Source organism: Puma concolor, chromosome B1 (genome assembly GCF_028749965.1).
Source record: "Puma concolor isolate L17-30 chromosome B1, mPumCon1.1.hap2, whole genome shotgun sequence".
Classification (NCBI taxonomy): Eukaryota; Metazoa; Chordata; class Mammalia; order Carnivora; family Felidae; genus Puma; species Puma concolor.
Genome location: NC_141670.1, coordinates 174,920,481 through 174,947,503, shown reverse-complemented (window position 1 = coordinate 174,947,503; position 27,023 = coordinate 174,920,481). Strand labels below are relative to the sequence as shown.

The following is a 27,023-nucleotide window of genomic DNA, read 5'->3' as shown; positions in this document are numbered from 1 at the left end:
TAGTTTCTAAGGGCTGCTGTAATAAGTCACTACAACCTCGGTAGTTTAAAACAAGAGAAATTATTCTCTGGCAACTCTAGAAACCAGAAGTTCAAACATCCGTTTTATTGGTCTGAAATCTGGGTGTCTGCAGGACCACTGTCCCTTTGAAGGCTCTGAGGAAGAATCGGTTTCTGGCCACCCTCTTCCAATTTTTGGTGGCCATTGGCATTCCTTAGCTTGTGGCCACATCACTCCAATCTCCTTGTTTCTGGTCACATTGCTTTCTCCTCTGTCCTGTCTTCTACTCTTCTGTCTGTGTCATCTCCCTCTGCCTCTCTTATAACATGTTATATTGGACAATTGTGATTGAATTTAGGTTCCACCTGGGTAATACAGGATAATCTCCCCATCTCAAGATCCTGAAGTTAACCATATCTGTAGAGACCTTTTTTCCTTATGAGGTAACACAAGTTCCAGGCATTAGCACGTGATATCTTTGGGTAGCCATTATTCAACCTATCTGAACCTCCAAAGATGACATTTAACAGAGTGACGTCCTAATTTTTATTTTTGCCTGAAGACAAACATTAGATATGGAAATGATGGTATAAAAGAAAGAACATTGTATTCAAAATAAGACAAGGACTCTAGAGCTATATCTGTCATTAGGCAAGATACTTGGACAATTTACTTAATCTCTGTAAGTCTTGTTTTGTTATCAGCAAAATAGAGATAAGACCTCTAGATCCTGCTAACCTCATCAGGTTATAGTAGCATCAAGTGGTATAGTACATATGAAAACACTTTTGAAATTTGTGCAGATGTATATTATTTAAAATTCAAACCTATATTCCAAAGTGAAAATTAAAAATTCAACTTTCATTTAAGGTAGAATTATCTGTGAAATAATTCGCATAAGTAATTAAAACTCACTATATAAAAACTGAGAATCCCTATTTAGCAGTAATGATCATGTAAGGAATAGGTAACCTCTCTCTCAGGTATTCCTAGTGTGACAGTCATTTGCTAGTAGGAAAAAATAACTCAATTGTCCCTTTATGTGACTTTCTTTACCATTTCTCATATAATCACATAGGGCAAAATAAATGTTTTAGGTTTTCAAATAATGTGGAGTATGATGAAAGAATTACTTCAATTCTTACAGTGATTACTACTAGTCATACATCTTGGCTCAATATTAAAAGAAAACCAGGCTATCGATTGGTATTAAAGAATTTTTTATTTGTGGAATTTGTATTTTAATAATAATTCCATACGTGTCTCATTACTGATGGTTATATTTTTATTTAATAAAATTAGAGGCTTGTTTTCAGTCCTCTACATTTGAAATTGTTTCTATAATGATTCACATGTGATTTCTAGCTATAAACACATTTCATACTTGCATTGCTATAAAGGGTTTTTTTGGGGGGGGAGATGATATTTTACTCAAATCCACAATTTTGTTAACATATTTGTTAATATATTTATAAACAATGTTATGATTGAATTGTAACTAATTTTTAAAACTATTTTCTTCAATAATAATGTCCCAGGAAGGAGAAAGAAATGTACAATCTGATGGAACACTATAACCTATAGTTTTTTTATACTATTAAAAGACACAAAAAACATCTCTTGCCATGTTTCCATTTTACTTACTGGCATTTTTCATCTTACAAAATTTTCCATTTCTTGAATTTGTGTTCCTATGATACAATCTAGATAGAGAAATTTTTGCTGTGAATATTACAATCATCTTATCCAATAAGTGACCAGCTAGGCTTTCTAGAATTAATGCTATATCCTTTATATTTGACTATGAGGTAATTATGATGGTTTTTAAACCTTAGTTTTAAATAATTCAATTGGAAAGGAAATAAATAGAAGATATATCTTTCCCTGGTATAATTTTAAGAAATATTAAATTGTACTCAATCATTTTTGTTATCAGGTGGCCTATTTTCTCATCTCCATAAACAAGGATATATGAATTTAACTACTGCCGTTAATATTGCTGGCAGTCAGACATCTAAATTCTCACTCCCAGAGATAGAAATGCATTCCAGAATTACTCCAGTACTATGACTGCAATCTCTCAGCATAAGTATATAGAATATTAAGTAGAATTAGGAAAAAACATTACAGGGGCACCTGGGTGGCTCAGTTGGTTGAGCCTCTGGCTCTTGACTTCAGTTCAGGTCATGATCTCACAGTTCATGGGTCCAAACCCTGCATCAGGCTCTGCGCTGTGTCAGCACAGAGTCTGCTTGGAATTCTCTCCCTCTCTCTCTGCCCCTACCCCACTCATGCTTGCTCTCTCTGTCTCTGTCTCCCCCCCTCTCAAAATGAATACATGAACTTAAAAAAAAATACATTATACTATAGGACAAATGCCCAAGTCAAACTTTTTTTTTTTTTTTAAGAAAGCCAGAGAGTAAGGCTATAAAAACATCAACTACCTTTATTTTCTTTTTTAATTTTTATGATAAAGCTTTATCATATATAAGCATATGTAAAATGTGTCGTGTCAGTTGAAGAATGATAAAAATAAACAAACACCCATGTATCTATCATGCAGATTAAGGATATTAATATTACCAATATCTTTGAGGCACCCTATCCCTTCTCATCCCTACATATTCCTTTCCAAGAGGTTAACCACAATCATGAATTTTGTTTATCACTCCTTTGCTTTATCTTAGAGTCTTTCCAAGATGTACATATTCCTAAATAACAGTGTTTCATTTAACATATTTTGGAAATGTGTTTGTGTGTGTGTGTGTGTGTGTATATACACATATATATATATGGAATATACTGTATGTATTCATCTATGACTTACCTTTTTTGTTTAATATGTTTTAGTCATGTTGCTGCATATAGCTATAGTTAATTTAATTGTCTGTAGTATAGTTTTGAATGAATATACCACAAGTTGTTTATTCTTCTGACAGTAAACATTTGGGTTCTTTCTATTTTTATTGTTATGAATAATGCTGCTATGAACTATAGCCCTCATACATTGCCAGTGGGAACATAAAATAGTGCAACCACTTTGGAAAACAGATTTCCATCTTTTATATGTTAAATATATACTTCGTATATGACCCAATAATCTACTCCTAGAAATTTACACAAGAGAAATAAAAATACCTATACATGAATTTTCATGGCAGCTTTTTTATTTGTAATAGCCATGAACTGGAAACAATCCAAAAGCCCAACAACTAGTGAATATATAAGCAATTCCTGGCATACCTTTATAATGGACTATACTATTCAGCAACAAAAAGCAAGAAAATACTGATCCAAACAACAACATGTACACAATGTAACTCAAATACATTATGCCAAGGGAAAGAAGCCTGATACAAATGATTACATAGTTTATTATTCTATTTAAATGAAATCTTTGGAAATGGAAAAATATATTGACAATGGGAGAAGGGTTTTTCTGCAGAGGAGAAAGAGGGACCTTTGTGGGGTTTTAGAAAGTGTTATATCTTGATTGTGGTGGTAGTTACATTGGTGTGAACATTTGTGAAACCTCGAACTATACACTTACAATTAGAGCATTTTATTATATGTAAGTCTTATCTCAGTACATTTTATGTTTGAATAATGCTATTATGAACGTTGATGAACATATCTGCCAGTATAAAAATACAGAAGTTTCTCTAGTATACATACTGAGTAAAATTGCTGGGTTTTCAGTATGTGTATCTTTGATTTTCCTAGAAAATGCCAAATTGTTATATGAAGTGATTGTACCAATTTATATTCTTTTGTGTGATGTATAAAGGTTCCTATTGACAATACATATTGGCCAAGGCCTTTCAAGTTTTGCCAATTCAGTGAGTATTAACTAGAATCTCACTATGTTTCAAAGTGTTTTTTCTTGTTTTTTCTATTTTGACATATTTTTCTGTTAGGTTGTTTTTCTTTTTCTTATTACTGTTTGGAAGTTCTTTAAAATTTCTATTTAAAATTTTAAGAATGTCTTTAAATATTTTATCAAGATAACTTCTCACAGATTATGCCTTATCAATTCATTTTCTTTATGATCTTTTAGATAAAAGAAGCTCTAAACTTGAATGCAGCAAATCTATCAATCGTTTCTTTACAATTTGTGCTTTGTGCCTTAAGAAATCCTTTTCCCTTAAAGTTAAAATGAACTTCTAAAAGTTTTAAAGTTTTGCCTTTACATTTTTGTTCTTAATCTATCTGGAATTGGGTACAGTGTGAAGTAGGAAGCCACGTTAATTTTTTCCACATGTGATAATCAATTGCATTAGCATTTATTGGGTAGACTATCTTTTCCTCGCTACCCATAAAGACACCTCTGACATATATCAAGTACCCATGGATATATGAGTGTGTTTCTGGGATCTCAATTTTGTTCCATTAATCCATTTTTCTATCTTGGCAAATTACACTGACTTAATTACTTTTGCTTCATAAAAAAGCTTTTATATCTGATAGGAAAAGTCCACTCACCTTGTTCATTTCTTTTAAAAGTGTCTTAGCTATTCTTGGCCCTTTGCTCTTTACAATAAATTTTAGAATCAGCTTGTTAAGATCAGTGAGGAACCTAGCTGTGATTCTGACTTGAACCCTGAAATCCATTGGAAAAGAGAGATAAGATATTGAGTTCCTCCTGTCGCTTTTTTCTTCCTTCCTTTCTCCATTTATCTGGGCTTTCTTTGACATCTTTCAATAATCTCTCTACATTATACCCCATATACCTTTTGTTAGATTTCCTCCTGGGTTCCTTACTTTTTGTTGTTAGGGCCAACAGTATCGTTTAAGGGTGTGTTTTAGGTTTGTTAGTGGCATATGGAAATACAATTGACTTTTGAACATCAATTTTATTTTTTGCCACTTATAAACTTCCTTATTAACTTTTATTTTGTATAAATCTTTTGGACTTTCTATGCAGATATGCTTACCAACTACAAATAAAAACAATCTTATTTATTGATTTCCAATCCTCATAACTTTTATTTCTTTTACTTTTCTTATTGCACTACCAGGACCCCTAGTACCATGAAGAATAGACATGTTGAGAGAGGGCATCTTTGCTTGTTCTTGATCTTAAAGAATACTTACATTTCATCACTGAGAATAATATTTCATATAATCATTTTTGGAGATCAGTTTAAGGAAGCTCTCTTCTATTCCTAGTTTGCTAATGGTTTTTCATTACAAGGGCTGTTGAATATAATTTAATGCTCATTCAAGAACTTTGAGATGATTGTGTGTTCTTTCTTCTTTAATCTGTTAATACAGTGAATTACATTATTAGGTTTGCTAATGCTAACTCATCTTGTATTCCAGGTATATCTAATTTGATAATTTTACACACCTTTATACATGTTTGATCATTTTTATCCAATTAGATTCTTTTTTTAATTTTGTATTTATTTTTATTTATTTTTTTAATATGAAATTTACTGTCAACGTGGTTTCCATACAACACCCAGTGCTCATCCCAACAGGTGCCCTCCTCAATGCCCATCACCCACCCTCCCCTCCTTCCCAGCCCCCATCAACCCTCAGTTTGTTCTCAGTTTTTAAGAGTCTCTTATGTTTTGACTCCCTCCCTCTCTAACCTTTTTTTCCCCTTCCCCTCCCCCATGGTCTTCTGTTAAGTTTCTCAGGATCCACATAAGAGTGAAAACATATCGTATCTGTCTTTCTCTGTATGACTTATTTCACTTAACATAACACTCTCCAGTTCAATCCACATTGCTACAAAAGGCCATATTTCATTCTTTCTCATTGCCATGTAGTATTCCATTGTGTATATAAACCACAATTTCTTTATCCATTCATCAGTTGATGGACATTTAGGCTCTTTCCATAATTTGGCTATTGTTGAAAGTGCTGCTATAAACATTGGGGTACAAGTGCCCCTATGCATCAGCATATCCATACCCAAGGATATCCTGTATCCCTTGGGTAAATTCCTAGCAGTTCTATTGCTGGGTCATAGGGTAGATCTGTTTTTAATTTTTTGAGGAACCTCCACACCGTTTTCCAGAGCGGTTGCACCAGTTTGCATTCCCACCAACAGTGCAAGAGGCTTCCCGTTTCTCCACATCCTCACCAGCATCTATAGTCTCCTGATTTGTTCATTTCGGCCACTGACTGGCGTGAGGTGGTATCTGAGTGTGGTTTTGATTTGTATTTCCCTGATGAGGAGTGACATTGAGCATCTTTTCATGTGCCTGTTGGCCATCCGGATGTCTTCTTTAGAGAAGTGTCTATTCATGTTTTCTGCCCATTTCTTCACTGGGTTATTTGTTTTTTGGGTATGGAGTTTGGCGAGCTCTTTATAGATTTTGGATACTAACCCTTTGTCTGATATGTCATTTGCAAATATCTTTTCCCATTCTGTTGGTTGCCTTTTAGTTTTGTTGATTGGTTCCTTTGCAGTGCAGACACTTTCTATCTTCATGAGGTCCCAATAGTTCCTTTTTGCTTTTAATTCCCTTGCCTGTGGGGATGTGTCAAGTAAGGAATTGCTGCGGCTGAAGTCAGAGAGGTTTTTTCCTGCTTTCTCCTCTAGGGTTTGATGGTTTCCTGTCTCACATTCAGTTCCTTTATCCATTTTGAGTTTATTTTTGTGAGTGGTGTAAGAGAGTGGTCTAGTTTTGTTCTTCTGCATGTTGTTGTCCAGTTCTCCCAGCACCATTTGTTAAAGAGACTGTCTTTTTTCCATTGGATGTTCTTTCCTGCTTTGTCAAAGATTAGTTGGCCATACATTTGTGGGTCCAATTCTGGAGTCTCTATTCTATTCCATTGGTCTATTTGTCTGTTTTTGTGCCAATACCATGCTGTCTTGATGATGACAGCTTTGTAGTAGAGGCTAAAGTCTGGGATTGTGATGCCTCCCACTTTGGTTTTCTTCTTCAAAATTACTTTGGCTATTCAGGGCCTTTTGTGGTTCCATACGAATTTTAGGATTGTTTATTCTAGCTTCGAGAAGAATGCTGGTGCAATTTTGATGGGGATTGCATTGAATGTGTAGATAGCTTTGGGTAGTATTGACATTTTAACAATATTTATTCTTCCAATCCATGAACATGGAATGTTTTTCCATTTCTTTTTATCTTCTTCAATTTGCTTCATAACTTTCTATAGTTTTCAGCATACAGATCTTTTACATCTTTGGTTAGGTTGATTCCTAGGTATTTTATCCTTCTTGGTGCAATTGTGAATGGGATCAGTTTCTTTATTTGTCTTTCTGTTGCTTCATTAGTGTATAGGAATGCAATGGATTTCTGTACATTGATTTTGTATCCTGCGACTTTGCTGAATTCGTGTATCAATTCTAGCAGACTTTTGGTGGAGTCTGTCGGATTTTCCATGTATAATATCATGTCATCTGCAAAAAGTGAAAGCTTGACTTCATCTTTGCCAATTTTGATGCCTTTGATTTCCTTTTGTTGTCTGATTGCTGCTGCTAGCACTTCCAACACTATGTTAAACAACAGCGGTGAGAGTGGACATCCCTGTCGTGTTCCTGATCTCAGGGAAAAAGCTCTCAGTTTTTCCCCGTTGAGGATGATGTTAGCTGTGGGCTTTTCATAAATGGCTTTTATGATGTTTAAGTATGTTCCTTCTATCCCGACTTTCTCGAGGGTTTTTATTAAGAAAGGATGCTGAATTTTGTCAAATGCTTTTTCCGCATCGATTGACAGGATCATGTGGTTCTTACATTTTCTTTTATTAATGTGATGTATCACATTGATTGATTTGCGAATGTTGAACCAGCCCTGCATCCCAGGAAAGAATCCAACTTGATCATGGTGAATACTTCTTTTTAAATGCTGTTGAATTCGATTTGCTAGTATCTTATTGAGAATTTGTGCATCCATATTCATCAGGGATATTGGCCTGTAGTTCTCTTTTTTTGCTGGGTCTCTGTCTGGTTTAGGAATTAAAGTAATGCTGGCTTCATAGAATGAGTCTGGAAGTTTTCCTTCCCTTTCTATTTTTTGGAACAGCTTGAGAAGGATAGGTATTATCTCTGCTTTAAATATCTGGTAGAATTCCCCAGGGAAGCCATCTGGTCCTGGACTCTTATTGTTGGGAGATTTTTTATAACTGATTCAATTTATTTGCTGGTTATAGGTCTGTTCAAGTTTTCTATTTCTTCCTGTTTGAGTTTTTGAAGTGTGTGGATGCGTAGGAATTTGTCCATTTCTTCTAGGTTGTCCAGTTTGTTGGCATATAATTTTTCATAGTATTCCCTGATAATTGCTTGTATTTCTGAGGTATTGGTTGTAATAATTCCATTTTCATTCATGACTTTATCTATTTGGGTCATCTCCCTTTTCTTTTTGAGAAGCCTGGCTAGAGGTTTATCAATTTTGTTTATTTTTTCAAAAAACCAACTCTTGGATTCGTTGATCTGCTCTACAGGTTTTTTAGATTCTATATTGTTTATTTCTGCTCTGATCTTTATTATTTCTCCTTATCTGCTGGGTTTGGGGTGTCTTTGCTGTTCTGTTTCTATTTCCTTTAGGTGTGCTATTAGATTTTGTATTTGGGATTTTTCTTGTTTTTTTGAGATAGGCCTGGATTGCAATGTATTTTCCTCTCAGGACTGCCTTCGCTGCATCCCAAATTGTTTGGATTGTTGTATTTTCATTTTCATATGTTTCCATATATTTTTAAATTTCTTCTCTAATTGCCTGGTTGACCCATTCATTCTTTAGTAGGGTGTTCTTTAACCTCCGTGCTTTTGGAGGTTTTCCAGACTTTTTCCTGTGGTTGATTTCAAGTTTAAAGCATTGTGGTCTGAAAGTGTGCATGGTATGATCTCAATTCTTTCATACTTATGAAGGGCTGTTTTGTGACCCAGTATATGATCTATCTCGGAGAATGTTCCATGCGCACTTGAGAAGAAAGCATATTCTGTTGTTTTGGGATGCAGAGTTCTAAATATATCTGTCAAGTCCATCTGATCCAATGTATCATTCAGGGCTCTTGTTTCTTTATTGATACTGTGTCTAGATGATCTTTCCATTGCTATAAGTGGAGTATTAAAGTCCCCTGAAATTACCACATTCTTGTCAATAAGGTTGCTTATGTATTTGGGGGCTCCCATATTTGGTGCATAGATATTTATAATTGTTAGCTCTTCCTGATGGATAGACCCTGTAATTATTATATAATGCCCTTCTTCATCTCTTGTTACACCCTTAATTTAAAGTCTAGTTTTTCTGATATAAGTATGGCTACTCCAGCTTTCTTTTGACTTCCAGTAGCCTGATAGATAGTTCTCTATCTCCTCACTTTCAATCTGAAGGTGTCCTCAGGTCTCAAATGAGTCTCTTGTAGACAGCAAATAGATGGGTCTTGTTTATTTATCCATTCTGATACCCTATGTCTTTTGGTTGGAGCATTTAGTCCATTTACATTCAGTGTTATTATAGAAAGATATGGGTTTACAATCATTGTAATGTCTGTAGGTTTCATCCTTGTAGTGATGTCTCTGGTACTTTGTGGTCCTTGCAACATTTCACTCACAGAATCCCCCTTAGGAGCGCTTGTAGGGCTAGTTTAATGGTGATGAATTCCTTCAGTTTTTGTTTGTTTGGGAAAACCTTTATCTCTCCTTCTATTCTGAATGACAGGCTTGCTGGATAAAGGATTCTCAGCTGCATATTTTTCTGTTCATCACATTTAAGATTTCCTGCCATTGCTTTCTGGCCTGCCAAGTTTCAGTAGATAGGTCTGCCACTAGTCTTATGGGTCTCCCTTTATAAGTAAGAGCGTGTTTATCCCTAGCTGCTTTTGGAATTTTCTCTTTATCCTTGTATTTTGCCAGTTTCAGAAGATATGTCGTGCAGAAGATTGATTCAAGTTACATCTGAAGGGAGTTCTCTGTGCCTCTTGGATTTCAATGCCTGTTTCCTTCCCCAGATCTGGGAAGTTCTCAGCTATGATTTGTTCACATACACCTTCAGCCCCTTTCTCTCTTTCTTCCTCTTCTGGACTTCCTATTATACGGGTATTGTTCCGTTTGATTGCATCACTTAGTTCTCTAATTCTCCCCTCATACTCCTGGATTTTTTATCTCTCTTTTTCTCAGCTTCCTCTTTTTCCATAATTTTATCTTCTAATTCACCTATTCTCTCCTATGCCTTTTCAATCCGAGCTGTGGTCACCTCCATTTTATTTTGCATCTCATTTATAGCACTTTTTAGCTCCTGATGACTATTTATTAGTCCCTTGATCTCTGTAGCAATAGATTCTCTGCTGTCCTCTATACTTTTTTTCAAGCCCAGTGGTTAATTTTATGACTATTATTCTAAATTCTTGTTCTGTTATATTGCTTAAGTCAGCTTTGATCAATTCATTAGCTGTCACTACTTCCTGGAGTTTCTTTTGAGGAGAGTTCTTCTGTTTCGTCATTTTGGATAGTCTCTGGAGTGGGGCTGAACTACAGGGCACTTCTCCTGTGCTGTCTGGAGTAACTTGTGTTGGTGGACGGGCCGCAGTCAAACCCGATGTCTGTCCCCAGCCCACTGCTGGGGTCACAGTCAGACTGGTGTGTACCCTATCTTCCCCTCTCCCAGGGGCAGGACTCACTGTGGAGTGGTGTGGCCCCTGTCCGGGCTGCTTCCACACTGCCAGGCTTGTGGTGCTGCTTTGATGGGATCTGGCATATTAGCCGGGGTGGATCTGCAAGGTGCACAGGGGCGGGAGGGGCAGGCTCAGCTCGCTTTGCCGTTGGTGGTCCCCTGTGGGAGGGGCCCTGTGGCACCAGGAGGGAGGCAGACCCATCGGAGGGATGGATCCACAGAAGCACAGCATTGGGTGTTTGCGTGGTGCAAGCAAGTTCAGTGACAGGAACTGGTTCCCTTTGGGATTTAGGCTAAGGACGGGAAAGGGAGATGGCACTTGACAGCACCTTTGTTCCCCTGCCAAGCTGAGCTCTGTCTTCCCAGGCTCAACAACTCTCCCTCCTGGATTCCTCTCGCCCTCCCAGCTCTTTGAGAGCAGAGCTGTTGACTTTTAACATTCCAGATGTTAAGTCCCTCTGGCTGTCAGAACTCACAGAGTCCAGCCCCTCCACTTTTGCAAGCCAGACTCAGGGGCTCTGCCTTGCCAGGCAGGCTGCCCCTCCACTGCCCCGGCTCCCTCCCACCAGTCCATGTAGCGTGCACCGCCTCTCTGCCCTTCCTACCCTCTTCCATGGGCCTCTTGTATACACTTGGGTCTGGAGAGTCCATTCTGCTAGTCTTCTGGTGGTTTTCTGGGTTATTTAGGCAGATGTGGGTGGAATCTAAGTGGTCAGCAGGACAAGGTGAGCCCAGCACCCTTCTATGCGGCCATCTTCCCCTCTAGATTCTTTTTTTTAAGATTTAATTTTAGTAATCTCTACACCCAATATGGGGCTTGAACTCACAACCCCAAGATCAGGAGTTGCATACTCTACTGACTGAGTCAGCCAGGTGCCCCTATCCAATTAGATTCTTAATGTTTTGTTTTAAAATATTTTTTTTTAGGAGAGAGAGTGCAAATGGGGGACAGAGCAGAGGGAGAGAGACAGACAGACAGACAGACAGAGAATCTTAAGCAGGCTCCATGATCAGCACAGAGCCTGACTGAGTCTCAATCCCAGGACCCTGGGATCATGACCTGAGTCAAAATCAAAAGTCAGATGCTCAACCGACTAAGCCACTCAGGTACCCCTTAATCAATGTTTATAAATGAGAATGGCCTGTAAGTTTTTCTTTTTTGTTCCATCATTGTTAAGTTTGGGTACCAAGATATATACTAGCCTTAAAAAATAAATTGGAAAATACTCCCCTGTTTCTATCTTCTGGAAATGTTTATTATAAAATTATTTTATCTATTCAACCTATTTCTTGAAAGTTTGGCAGAACATGCATGTAAAATTACCCAAATCTAGGGTTTCTTTTAGCAAATATTAACCCATTGGTTCAATTTCTTTAATTGTTGTACCACTCTTCAGCTTTCCATTTCTTCCTAAGTAAGCTTGGGTAAGTTATATTTTTCTATAAATATGTCCTTAACATTTTAAATCTATTGACTTAAAGTTATTAATAGTAATCTCTTATTACATTTTAAATTTCTACTGTGTCCTTTTCCAATCCTAACATTACTAAATGTGTCTGCCTATCTTTTGTTATTCAGTTTTAATAGACAGAAATAATAACCTGCCAAAAATGTCTACATCCTAATGCCCAGAACCTGTGAATATGTTACATTACATGCCAAAGAGAAATTAAGGCAGAAGATGGAATGAAGATAGCTGGTGCACTTATCTTTAAAAAAGGGGTTGGGGGGAATTATCTTGGATTATCCAAGGACCTAATATAATCACAAATGTGGAAGGGAGAGGCAAAAGAGTGTGTCCGAATAGCACAACGTGACAAAGACTCAACAGGCCATTGCTGGCTTTGAAGATGGAAGCTAAGACACAAACCAAGGCATGCAGAAACCTTCCAGAAGCTGGAAAAGAAAAGAAAATGGATTCTCACCTACAGCCTCTGAAAGGGATGCTGTTTTTGTACAGCATATTAGTTCTATCTTGTTTTTTCATTGACACACAAATCAGTGGTTATTTTTGTTGTATGCAGTTAACATTTTCAAGATTTATTTAGATAAACCCACATGGTTATAATTATTGAGGATCTTTCCCCTGTCATTTCTTGCATGTTTGACCTCCCTTCTAGGATTATATCTTTTCTTCTATAGTTAATTCTCTATAAATTCCTTCTCTGAAGATCTGCTGTTTACAAACTCTCTGTTTTTGTTCATCTGAAAATGTACATCTCACCAGTTCCGGATTGACATTAATTTTACCTCAGTACTTTGCAGAGCTTATTCCACTGCCTCTGAGTTTCATGGTTGCTTTCAAGAAATGAGCTACCTAATTTTCCTTTGAAGAAAATCAGTCTTTATCTCTGGTTATTTTTGATTTTTTTTTTTCATGTTCTAGAGAATTTTGTATTTATTTTGGTAGGGACTTGTTAGTTTTCCTGAATCTGAGGATGTATGTCTTTCTTCACTTTTGTAAAATTCTCAGCCACATCTCTTCAAACATAGTCGTTTCCCCATTCTGTCTCTTCTCTCCTTTGATAGCTTCATTAGAGATTTCTCCCTTTGTTCTCTATGTCTCTTAATCTCTATTTCATATTTGCTCTTTCTCTGGCTCTCTGTGTTGTGTTCTCAGTAATTTCTTCAGATATATATTCCAATTCATCATTCAGTTGTGTCTGATCCATTTATTCCATTCCTTGTGTTTCTACTTCATCTTATTATAATTTCATAATTAGACTTTCAAGTTATTCTTTTTCCAATCTGCATGATATTTCAGTTTCAGGTATAGAATATAGTGATTCATAAATCTGCCTGATTATTTTTAATAGTCTTGTTTTTTACTCATACTCATTTGATACCATTTTTTATTGAAACAAACTAAATATTTACTTTATATGATATATCTGATAGGGGCGCCTGGGTGGCGCAGTCGGTTAAGCGTCCGACTTCAGCCAGGTCACGATCTCGCGGTCCGTGAGTTCGAGCCCCGCGTCGGGCTCTGGGCTGATGGCTCGGAGCCTGGAGCCTGTTTCCCATTCTGTGTCTCCCTCTCTCTCTGCCCCTCCCCCGTTCGTGCTCTGTCTCTCTCTGTCCCAAAAATAAATAAAAAACGTTGAAAAAAAAAATTTGATATATCTGATAACCCCAATATCTGAATTCTTTAAAGATCTGATTCTGCTATTTTTGTCTCTGTTGATTATTGTCTGTTCATGTGGGGTTTTTAAAGTTTATTTATTTATTTTTAGTAATCTCTACATCCAACATGGGGCCTGAATTCATGATCCTGAGATCAAGAGTCACACGCTCCTCTGACTGAGCCAGCCAGGTGCCCATAAGCCTTCATGTATTTTATGATTTTTGACAATAGCTCATGTTACTTAGAATTTTGTTTGGGAAATTATTTGAGATCTGATTTGAAGATGTTTTCCTGCAGAAAGGATTGCTGTTTACCTCTGCTTGGTATCTAGTACCACATTATCTCAAAATCACTTTAAATTAAATTTCTTGGTGTGGTAAAAAAGGAATACTTATATACTCCTGGAGTATAAATTAGTCTGTCCACTATGGAAAACAATATGGAGGATCCTCAAAAAATTAAAAATAGATCATATCATTCAGCAGTTCCTCTTCTGGGTAGATACCCAAAGGAAATGAAAACAGGAGTTCACAGAGATATCTGCGCACCCATACAGTATTATCACAGTATTATACACAATAGCCAAGATATGGGAATAACTCAAGTGCCCATCAATGGGTGAATGAATAAAGAAAATGTGTTATATATACACAAATGTAGTATTGTTCACCTATGAAAAAGGAGAATATCCTGCCATCTGTGACAAAATTGATGGACTTGAGTACATTATCCTAAGTAAAATAAGATCAAGAAAGACAGTTACTATATGGTATCATTTATAAGTGAAATCTAAAAAACATCAAATGAGAGAGGGAAGATGGTGGCAGAGTTGGAGGACCAGGATCCTAGGCTCATCTTGTCCCGTGAACACAGCTAGATAACTATCAAATCATCCTAATACTCCAGAAATCAACCTGAAGACTGACAGAACAAACTCCACAACCAAAGGGAGAGAAGAGTCCACATTGAAGAAGGTAAAAAGTGTGGAGCTATGGTTTAGGGGAGAAATGGATCACAGATACTGCAGAGGGGAGGGAGCCATGGTAATGGAGAAGGGAGAGAGAGAGAGAGACAGACAGAGAGGAGCACACAGGGGAATACACAAGGAGAACATTTCCCATAGCCATTGGCTTGGAAAATGAGAGGGGTTGTATTTTTTGAGATCTTACAACCAGTGGGGCTTGAAGTTTTGAGTTTTAAGTTTTTTTTTTTTCAACGTTTTATTTTTTTGGGACAGAGAGAGACAGAGCATGAACGGGGGAGGGGCAGAGAGAGAGGGAGACACAGAATCGGAAACAGGCTCCAGGCTCTGAGCCATCAGCCCAGAGCCCGATGCGGGGCTCGAACTCACGGACTGCGAGATCTGACCTGGCTGAAGTCGGACGCTTAACCGACTGTGCCACCCAGGCGCCCCATTGAAGTTTTGAGTTTTAAAGGTCAGTGGACTAGCCCGGGATAGAGTCAAGAGGGGTCAGGGAGAGAAGGCAGGCAAACAGCCCAGGGGCAGACAGCATGGAAACAATAATCTGAAGAGAGCCTGCGGCACACAGCAGGGAGATTATTTGCTCTTCTCAGAGCATATACCTGAGAGGCAGCTTCGTGGAAATGCCTCTCAGGTAACAAAGTAACTTGTTGTCACCATTTCCCTCCCCACCCCTCAGCATAAACACAGAGCCACTTGCAGGAGGCAGCATAGCACTGACACTGGCTACCTAACTTGCTTACACCAAGTCCCCTGAGTTCAGACTAGACTACTCTTCTCAGTCAAGCTTGCCTCAGTCCCAGCATTGTGGGTCCCCTCCCCTAGAAGACCAGCAGAAACCTCTGCCCACACCACATCTGACCAGAGATTTCTGCATGGTCTCAGTTCTGATGGAAGTGGTATCAGGTCTCATTTCACAAGCAGACCAGAGAACACCTAGTTAATACTTGCCACATTCAGACCAAGGACCAAACACTGCCCACAGCAGGCAAAGAAAGCCTCTGCAAATGACTTACCTGAAGGATAGAGCAGCTAAAACAAAATAGCAGGACACACACAGCATACACCAAAGACACTCCCTGAAGCTCCAGGCCCTTGACACTACATGACCTCCTCATAAAGCCACTACTTTTAGGAGAAGGAAACATAACTGCCTTTTCTAACACAGAGAAGAAGGCAGAGACTTAGACAAAATACCAAGATGGAGGAATTCATGCCAAATAAAAGAACAAGGTAAGGCCACAGCCAGAGATCTAAGTGAAACAGATATAAGTAACATGCCTGATGGAGAATTTAAAGCAACAATCATAAGTATACTCATTGGACTTGAGAAAAGAATAAAAGACATTAGTGAGATCCTTACCACAGAGATAAAAGAGTGAAGAAAGAATCAATCAGAGATAAAGAATGTAGCAAAAGAGATTAGAAACAGGCTTGATGCAATGAAGAGCAGGCTGAAGGAAGCAGAGGAATGAATTAATGACCTAGAAGACAAAGTAATGGAAAATAATGAAGGTGAACAAAAGAGAGAAAGAATTATGGAACATGAGAATACACTTAGGGAATTCAGTGACTCAATCAACCATAATAACATTTGTATTACAGGAGTCTCAAAAGAAGAAGAGAGAGAAAGGGGAGCAGAAAATTTATTTGAGAAAATAGCTGAAAACTTCCCTAATCTGGGGAAAGAAACAGACATCCAGATCCAGGAGGCACAGAGAACTCTAATCAAAATTAACAAAAGCAGAGCAACACCAAGACATAATTAAATTTGCAAAATATAGTGATAAAGAAAGACTCTTAAAAGCAGCCAGACAAAAGAAGTCCTTAACTTACAAGGGAAGACCCATAAGGCTAACTGGAGACTTCTCAGCAAAAACTTGGCAAGCCAGAAGGGAGTGACATGATATATTTCAAGTGCTGAATGGAAAAAAATCTGCAGCCATGAGTGCTCTCTCCAGCAAGGCTATTATTCAGAAAGAAGGAGAGATAAAGATTTTCCCAGACAAACAAAAACTAAAGGAGTTCATGACCACTAAACCAGTCCTGCAAGAAATATTAAAAGGGACTCTTTGGGAGGAAAAGACCAAAAGTGACAAATACTAGAAAGGGACAGAGAAAATTTCCAGAAACAACAACAAAACAAATAATAAAATGGCAATACGTACATATCTATTAATAATTACTTTGAATATAAATGACCAAATGCTCCAACAAAAAGACATAGGGTGTCAGAATGGATTAAAAACAATAAGATCTATCTATATGTTGCCCCCAAGAGACACAGTTTAGACTTAAGATACCTGAAGATACCTGCAGATTGAAAGTAGAGGATGGAGAAACATTTATCATGCAAATGGATGTCAAAAAAAAAAAGCCAAAGTAGCAATACTCACATCAGGCAAACTACACTTTAAAACAAAGACTGGAGGGGTGCGTGGGTGGCTCAGCTGGTTAAGTGCCTGACTCTTGAGATAGGCTCAGGTCATGATCTCTCAGTTTGTGAGACTGAGTCCTGCATTGGGCTGTGTACTGATAGCCTGCTTGGAATTCTCTCTCTATCTGCCCCTCTCATGCTCGTGCTCTCTCTTTCTCTCTCTCTCTTTCTCTCTCTCTCTCTCAAAATACATAAATAAACTTTAAAAAAATAAAACGAAGACTGTAACAAAGATAAAGAAGGGGAGTATATCATAATAAATGGGACAATCCACCAAGAAGATCTAACAGTTGTAAATATTTATGCACCCAACATGTAAGCATCCAAATATATAAAACAGTTGATAACAAACATAAAGTAACTAATCAATAATAATACAATAATGCTAGGGGACTTTAATAGCCCACTTACATCAATGGACAGATCATTTAAACATAAAATCAACAAGGAAACAATGGCTTTGAATGACACATTGGACCAGATGGACTTAACAGATATATTTAGAATATTTCATCCTAAAGCAGCAGAATACACATTCTTTCCAAGTGCACATGGGACATTCTCCAGAATAGGTCACATACTGGGCCACAAAACAGGCCTCAACAAATACAAAAAGATTGAAATCATACCATGCATCTTTTCTGACCATAACACTTTGAAACTAGAGGTCAACCACAAGAAAAAATCTGGGAAGACCACAAATACATGGAGGTTAAATAACATGCTACTAAACAATGCATGGGTCAACCAGGAAATCAAAGAAGAAATTTTTAAATACATGGAAACAAATGAAAATGAAAACACAGCAATCCAAAACCTTTGGGATGCAGTAAAAGCTGTTATAAGAGGAAAGTTTATACCAATACAGGCCTACTTCAAAAAGCAAAAACAACAACAACAACAACAACAACAACAACAACAAAACCCTCAAATAAACAACCTAACCCTACACCTAAAGGAGCTAGAAAAAGAACAACAAACAAAACCCAAAACCAGAAGAAGGAAGGAAGTAATAAAGATTAAGGCAGAAATAAATGGTGTAGAAACTAGAAAAACAGTAGAACAGATCAGTGAAACCAGGGGCTGATTCTTGGAAAAATTAATAAAATTGATAAACCTCAAGCCAGACTTATCAAAAAGAAAAGAGAAAGGACCCAAATAAATAAAGTCATAAATGAAAGAGGAGAAATAACAACCAATACCACAGAAATACAATTATAAGAGAATATTGTGAAAAACTATAGGCCAACCAATTGGACAACCTGGAAGAAATGGATAAATTCATACAAACATATAAAGTACCAAAACTGAAATAGGAAGAAATAGAAAATGTGAATAGCCAAGAAATTGAATCAGTAATCAAAAAACTCCCAACAACAAAAAAAAGTTGGACCAGGACAAGATGGCTTCACAAGCAAATTCCACCAAATATTTAAAGAAGAGTTAATAGGAGTGCCTGGGTGGCTTAGTCAGTTAAGCATCCAATTTCAGCTCAGGCCATGATCTCACAGTCTGTGGGTTCAAGCCCTGTGTCAGGCTCTGGGCTGAGAGCTCAGAGGCTGGAGCCTGCTTCAGATTCTGTGTCTCCCTCTTTCTCTCTCTGTCCTCTCTCTCTCTCTCTCTCTTTCTCTCTCTCTCAAAAAAGTAAATAAACATTAAAAAAAAATTTTGAAGGCGAGTTAATATCTATTCTTCTCAAAGTATTCCAAAAAATAGAAATGGAAGGAAAACATCCAAATTCATCCTGAATCCAGCATTACCTTGATACCAAAACCAGATAGAGACACCACACACACACACACACACACACACACACACACACACACAAAAGTACTACAGGCCAATATCTCTGATGAACACAGATGTAAAAAGCCTCAACAAAGTACTAGGGAACAATGTCACATGTCAAATTTATACAAGAAAAAAAAAAAACAAAGACAAGACTTAATTCTTGGATTTGGCCTTTCACATCTTATAGGCAATGATCATTAATATCCAAGCTATGGCCAACTTGTGTTCACAAACTCTCAAGGGAAATTTTTTCCTTACTCTCTCCAGGGCCTAGGTAAAGGCAGACAAATCTCCTCATAGCCAGACAAGTTTTCCCTAGATTATTCCTTACTCCTTCACAGAGCACGTCACCTTTGGGGTCCCAGTCTTAAGCTCTGGCTTCTGTCTACCATGTATGACCCATGAAACAGACTCTAGGCCACTCAGGTGACCAATCTGTTTACTCTTGCTTACCAGTCTGGATTCATAATGTATAATCATTTTCCACCTTTGAGGAGTTTTCTTATTTTGTTAGTAGTTCAACTATATATTTTGTTGTTGTTCTTAATGTTTTAGTTTTTAATGTTTTATCTCACATTTTTAGATATTTTGTGCCAAGAGTATTTTTCAAGGTTGAATGCAAGAATAGAAGTCTCAACTCTCTGTTGACCTTCAAAAATAAGTGAGAATGTACAGTAAAATCTTCATTGTTTGACAGACAAGAGCAGCTCCAGAAACTACTCTACGTCAAGTCATATTTTCCCAATACCTAGGCTATTTCTCTGTTAACGAGTTGTCAAGGAACTTTGGAAGAAGCATGGATTCTTTCAGACAATACATATTCTAAGTGTTATTGGTTCAGTATATGAAATACAAACTGAAGAAAATAAGCAATTTTTACCACCAGAAACATAGCTAGTACAACCACTTTGGAGATACATTTGGCAGTTTCTTATCAAATTAAATATATTGAGCTATTTTACTACTAGTTACCTGATAGAAATGAAAACATATTTTCATATGAAGAGTTGTACAAAAATGTTCATAGCAGCACATTTATAACTGGAAACAACCCAGTGGCATAAGGGACAAATGCGATATATTTGTATAATGGACTATTTAGCAATAAATAGAAAAGAGCTAGTGATGCACTTAATAACATGGGTGAATCTCAAAAACATTATGCTAAGCTAAAGAAGCTAGATCAAAAATAGATACTGTGTGATGATTCCGTCTATATAAAGTATAAGAAGGGATAAAACTAAACTATGGTGACACAGGTCAGAAAGTTGCCTTGGGAATAGGAGAAAATTTGACAGAAATGAGCAAAAGGAATACTTCTGGGAGTGATGGAAATCTGTATTTTGTATGGGGTTGTAGTTACATAGTCACATACAATTGTCAAAATTTATAAAACCAAACACTTAAGATCTTTGTATTTTACTGTATGTAAATTGTGCTTTTAAAAAAATAGCCAAACTAAACAAAACACCTCCAATTGTTTCTAAATAGTTTTAATCAGGGCTGCCTGGGTGGCTCAGGTGTCCGACTTCAGCTCAGGTCATGATCGCTGTCGGGCTCTGTGCTGACAGCTCAGAGTCTGGAGCCTTCTTTGGATTCTGTGTTTCCATCTCTCTCTGCCCTCCCCCCCCCACACACTCTATCTCTAAATAAATAAACAAACAAACAAACAAATAAACAAACATTTAAAAATTTTAAATAGCTGTAATCATTATTGGATATTCTGTATCATAATTCAGCAATTTAAAAATATTAGCTAGTGTGCCTGGGTGGTTCAGTTGGTTAAATGTCCCACTCTTGATTTAAGCTCAGATCATAATCTCACAGTTCTGAGTTCAAGGCCAGACATCAGGCTCCTGCTGACAGTGCAGAGCCTGCTTGGGATTCTCTCTCTTCCTCTCTCTCTAAACTTCCCCCGTTCGCTCGCTCTCTCTCAAAATAAATAAATAAACTTAAAAAAAATATTAGCTGCCAGGAGAGAAAAAAAGCTAATGGCTTAGCTGCCTAATTACAGAGATATTAGTTAACATACTTTTTTTTTCCTTCGGTTACAGGTCTGCCTCTTTAACAACTGGTATAGACTCAAAGAGTATCAATTTCAATAGCAAAAGTTCAAATAATTACATTTCCATTTTGGGTTCAGTAATTGAGGCTTCTCTAGTAATATTGAGTTGGAAAGGGTAAAAATACATCATGTTGCAAATGAATGATACATTGATGGGTGTTAGCCAGGTAAGGAACAGGGGAGTCTAGACAGGATATGGATTTATTCATAGAACATTTGGGAAAGACAATTTAAAATATTTCTTGGGGAAAAGGGGCAAAGTTTGGGGTTACTTTTAATTTACGGTAACAGTATGTGGAACAGTGGGAGATAAGAAAGATTGCTGACTTTACTTGTCAAAATAGGGAAGTAAATGCACATTATGAAACTCTCCATGGGGGAAAAAAAATGGTAGGAAAATAGCCTAGGGTAAACAGACACATATCTTTTAAGTGAAAGATTCTGTGAAATAAATTTCATACATTGCACAACCTAAAAGTTCTAGGTGGGAAGTAAAATTTTGCTTCAAAAATACAAGAGGAGGATAATAGTGCCTGATCTGCCTAAATCAAAAGGTGGTTATGATGATCAGATAAGAAATGCTTCCTTCAAGAATGTTTCACTTTTATTTCCTTTACAGTATGTCAGAAAATTCACTCCATCAACAAATACTTGGTGAGTGCCTCTTAATGTGGCAGGTACTGTCCTAAGTGCTTAAAATATGACCTAAACAGACAAAAACCTCATTTTCATCAAGCTTATGCTCTATTTGGAGAAATCAGACAGCTAAAAGTACACACAATAAGCAAGTTATATAGGGTATGAGTGCTATGGAGAAAAGAAACAACAGTATCAGGGTAAGATAGATTACCACATTATTATTTTAAAGAAAGTTGTTTTTCTATAAAAACAAAAAAGGTGTACAGAAAGGGCATCTACCAATGCAATGAGAAAGCATCCCAAGCAAGGGTTGCTGTATATAATCTAACAGAATAAAACCCATTCTGCCAAAGCAGTGGAAAGCATTTTATTTAGCAGTGTCTATTTTTTTTTTTTTTGCCAGCATCTAATGTCTACAATATATTTGTAAACATATTGTGTCGATCAGTAGCCATTTGCATTCCATAAAGATTCAGAAAATTCCATAAGAAATAAAATGTTACAATAAAGTAAATCTACCCATCTACTTTTATTCCTTCTTTCTGAATATTTTCAGAATAGTCTCTCTTGAGAATGATGCTTTGCCACAAATGAGATGAAGTATTTAATGTGTCAGAATGAGTTATTACTTGTAAAAGTACTTGGTATAGTACCTGGTACATGTGTAAGTATTTATTACATTAAAAAAATTTTTTTTAATAGTTGTTAGTCTATATCCCAGACCTTATTGGGGCTTGTTGATTAACTTTTTAATGAGCCAGTTGATGAGAGAAAAATTAAGTGCCCATTTTTAAGAACTAAGAATACTTTCAGGCAAATTAGTTGCGGTTACTCTTGATAACACTATTCTTTATAATATAGACATAAGTAATGTGTACATAGGGTTGAATACTTCAGGGTTTATCCTATACTTTGTATACTTTGTAAGTTAAGTTCCTTTGTCCACTGTTTTCTTGCAGTTCACGGTCCATCATACTACCATTTCCATCAGAAAGTGTGAAATGCCAGGGAAAATGAAAGCTGGTAAACATAGTTTATGTCAGTTTGGCTCTTACAAGTAAGCGAGGAAGTCAAATAGCTAAATAAAATTAGGTTTGAGGTGTTGTTATCTCTGCTATTCCTGTCTTGCATTGCCGTGAATTATCAGTAAGACATTTGTATGACTACAATTTCTGGCTTCAAGAACTTCTGAGATATTTATATGAGTACATTTTATTTGAAAATAATTGCTTCTCTTAGAGAGTGCTTCTGCAAGCAGGTAAGGAGAAATATTAGCTGATCATTAGAGCTCTGACAGTTATCTCTTTGCAACAAAAATGGAAGGAACATCCTCCCCAGACAGGCCTGGAAGCAACTTTTATGTTTCCATTGTACCTTTTTACATTGCTATTTCAGTAATTACAGTATTGTATTTAATTATTTACCAGTCAGGCCTCCCGCTAACTGAAAACTCCTTGAAGGAAGAGTTGCCTGTTGTTTTTGTAGCCCCGGGTTCCTGGTACAGGTAGACACTATTCATTCCAATTTCAGTATATGTGCTGCAGAAGCCAGCACAGGTAGGCACTGTTCATGACCAGAGGAATAAATAAATAAAAGATCACTGAGATTGATATGGGTTAAGCAGGTCTCTCTCTCTTAAACACTGTAAGTCCAATAAAAGTTGGTTGGTGAAGTCTCCTGTTTGCGGCAACCCAGGCTCTCTTAATTGCAAGCATCTCTGAATCAAAATATATCCATTCCTTTTCTATCTCCACTATCTACATGCAATGTAAGTGTAGCAAATCATTACATTAACTACTGTATCTTAGTATTAGCTGTCTTTCAAATAAACTGGAAGTATTAAAATAGTTTCTCTTGCCAGTGCATGCTCAATGCAAACTCATTAAAAGTCCAAAACACCATTGAAGAAGTTCCTCTTCAATAAAGTTAGACTAGATAGCTTATACTGTGTAATTATGATAATTGAATATTCTGAGTAATGATTATTCAGAGACTCAGACACATTCTTGATGAAAAATGATCAAACACAGTTCTCTATTTTTAACTTAGGCCTTCAGAGGGTTTATTATTTTGAAATCAAATCTATTAAACCTCATGAATACATTATTCCTCATTAAGATTCCTTCTGAATTCATTTGATGTGTTAACGACGTGGTATCAGTGAATAATTTATAAGTAAAAATCATTTTATAATATTTATCTTAGAAATTAAAGTGAATAGGATGTAAGAAAAAAATGGGGGAAAAACCCACAAGTGACTGATAAGAAGAGTAGGACTATACAGGAGAATCTCAAGGTTAATTTTAGCACTTCATGAGCATCTAAAAATTTTTACCAGATATTTTATTTTATGAAATATGCCAGTTGACATGTCAACTCATTTCATAAGGCAACTATAACTGTGATTTAAAAATTACTGGAAAAAAATGAAATAATCATTTGCCTTTAGTTGAATCTGTATTAGGCTAGATAAAATGAAGCTATGTGACCTTGTTCCTGGTGATCCATAAACCATTATAAAATATAAAACGTGCACTATTGCATGTGTAAAATATTTTACTCAATCATCAACCTTTCATTTATGGTAGCTGTGTGCAAAACCCCTTCTACCACGAAATGACATCAGGATAAGATGACGGTTTTCAAACATTTTTGTTTGTTGGCCCCAAGGAAGGTCCCTTTGAAATAAAATTCCCAAATAAATCCATCCCCCTAAAGAGTCCAAGGAAATATCTGTGCTGTTCTTGGACCAGGAAAAGCGAAGTGGCTATTTTAAGTTTGCAGAGGCAATATAGGTAGTAGTGAGAGCTGATTGTAATTAGTTGTGAAAGTAAAAACACAAAAATCATTAATGGTTGATTACTGTCAAGACATCTGCCCAAGAAAGAAAAGCTTTTCACATGCTCTGGCAATCACCAGTTCTCATAATACAGTAACCAACAGTTAGCAAAGAGTTTATGAAATATTTTTTGAGGCTGATTACTTGGTTTTCGTTAGATGAACCTGATTTTTTGGAGATGTGAGGTCCATCTTCATGGCCTACCTTAGATAACTATCAAATCAGCTTACTATTTAAAAGGCTTAAAAGTTGAAATAAGTTATCTCCATTCCAATTCTAACTATTCTCTATATTTTCACTAAGTGGAATCAAGAATTAAAAATATATGTTATGATTGTTTAGTCTGAGCAACATAATGCCAGAAAACCAAGAAAATTTTGAAAAATTCAATCATTCACAAAATTGCACATAGTGTTTGTTTAGCAAAAATATTGTTATCTGGCCACTTAGTATCATGTACATGCAATAGTAATCATGGCAGAATGTCATCAAATATGAGCTTTTCCCTGATTTTAAGCAAATTCATATAACTTTAATGATAGAATATAGTGTTTTCTTTTTACTTTTTCTTATTATTAAATGCTAGGGAGCACAACTATTTTCTGAACGCACATTTATATATTTTTTAAATCTTTTACTGACATATAAAAATAGTTCAAATTTACATTTATTTATTTTCTTATCCTAGGTTCCAAGAATAATATCACAAATCCCTGAAATATCCGCAGAGGACATTTTGTTCCATTTTTTCTCTAGTTACAAATATACATACGCACACACCTGCTGAAATTTGCACCCATCTTATTTTAAATTCTCTTATTTTTCAAAAAGCAACAGTGAGTTATTTGTGTGAAATAGCTGTGGTAGAGGGAAATCAAACACCTTTAACATAACAAATATGACTCGCTTTGTGAAATAAGTCTAGAGTGTAAAAGCATACTTAAAACTGTTTTGAAGGAAACTACTTCAAAGAGCAAAATCATGTGAGATGAATGTAAACTCAATGTTTAAAATCTAGACTACACATTTTAAATATTTCTTTTCATTTTTTATTTCACTACGGTATGCCACAATAATTAAGTACTGCAAATAAGGTTACTGTGCTATATAACAGTCAACTAAAATTACAATCTCATTTTCTTAACTTTTCAGACATAGAGCTTCAGCCCAGGCAGCGTGTATCCAAAGAGAGGATCTTTCCTTGTAACCGTTAGCTATCATAATTTTTTTTTTAATTAGAAAAAGAAAAGATAAATTATAATTATGTACTCACCTTTTGGTGTCTTAAAATGTTCTGGCAAGATTAAAATGAATGCGATCACAATTGCCAAAAGTAATTTAAAGAAGGCTGTTTTTGTCATGTCTATTCACATGACACAGTGTGTTCCCCTCCAGTACATTGGTGGCATGTTTCTTCCTGCTTTGGGTTTCATCTCTGCAGTTCTTTAAGTTTATGCAAGCAACTTCATACTCACTTCCTTTTGTGTAAGACTAAAAAAAAAAAAAAAAAAAAAAAAAAAGAGGGCTTGATTGCTTCTCAGGCTTTTGGCTAAGATCGATTGTAAAAAAAAGAGGCCTTGAACTGAGACTTTTTCATTTTGAGTCACTTTCCATTAAGAAGACTACTGTCTGATAGACACTTTCAAACTATCTTCTAAACAAGAAAGATAAAGAAATGATCCCAAGAAGCAAAGATCTTGTCCTCACCTAGATTTGAAGGTGTTTTCCCATTTTTGCCAATGTGTGTGCATAAATATAAACCCACAATATACACACCAAAAATAAAATGATGAAGGTCTGTCATGCCCATTCATTCACTTACTTAAATGATTGTTGACCCATTGTAAGTGCCAGGCACTGAATTGGATTCTAATGTTCAGAAAACAGTGTGTCTATCAGACAGTAAACAGTACAAATGTAAGGATAAATGTAAGGATAAACCAAAGTTTCAGTTCTACCTTATACTACTTTGTATAAAGTGGTGGAATGTGACTCATTATCATCATGCCTGTAAACATGTGATAATAGTTACAGAATCCACATTGTCAGTTCCCATTTCAAAAATGATCTTTCATTATGATAATCCCAGTGAAATAAAATACTTTGTTTTAGAATATAAATGAAGAGTAGGGGAAAATCAAGTTGACTAAAGAATATGTGCGGAGCGCCTGGTGGCTCAGTCGGTTCGGCATCGGACTTCAGCTCAGGTCAAGATTTCACGGTTTGGAAGTTCGAGCCCCGTGTCGGGCTCTGTGCTGACAGCTCAGAGCCTGGATCCTGCTTTGCATTCTCTGTCTCCTTCTCTCTCTGCCCCTACCCCGCTTGTGCTCTGTCTCTCAAAATTAAATAAATGTAAAAAAAAAAAAAAAAAGAATTATAAATAAATAAATAAATAAATAAATAAATAAATAAAAGGATATGTGCAAACAAATACTTTTCCTCCATTGTTCTTGTTTTCTGGTTTGAAAAAATAGTAGGGATATCCCCAATCATTTTTTCCCTTCTCACTCCCTCTTGTACCCCCATCACCCCATCTGTTTCCACTCATCTCATGTGTTCTTA

At 36.4% G+C, this 27,023-nt stretch overlaps 1 protein-coding gene and 1 long non-coding RNA gene across 5 annotated transcripts in view; both read right to left on the bottom strand.

Moving 5' to 3' along the window:
• The window catches only part of TMEM156 (transmembrane protein 156), a 52,027-nt gene extending 26,116 nt beyond the window's left edge, over positions 1-25,911 (bottom strand). For 2 of the 4 annotated variants that reach the window (XM_086705223.1, XM_086705224.1), the window contains exon 1: positions 25,735-25,911. In XM_086705223.1, coding sequence (XP_086561349.1) covers positions 25,735-25,822 — 88 coding nt within the window. In that variant the 5' untranslated portion in view covers positions 25,823-25,911. The remainder of the gene's footprint in view (positions 1-25,734) is intronic. The other 2 variants (XM_025921411.2, XM_025921410.2) reach the window with 2 other exon arrangements.
• On the bottom strand, positions 9,813-13,475 carry LOC147582041 (uncharacterized). Its single transcript, XR_015250513.1, has 2 exons — positions 11,189-13,475; positions 9,813-10,683 (listed from the first exon to the last, which is right to left on the bottom strand). It is a non-coding gene; the product is annotated as an uncharacterized LOC147582041 (long non-coding RNA).
• Positions 25,912-27,023: the final 1,112 nt, after the last annotated feature.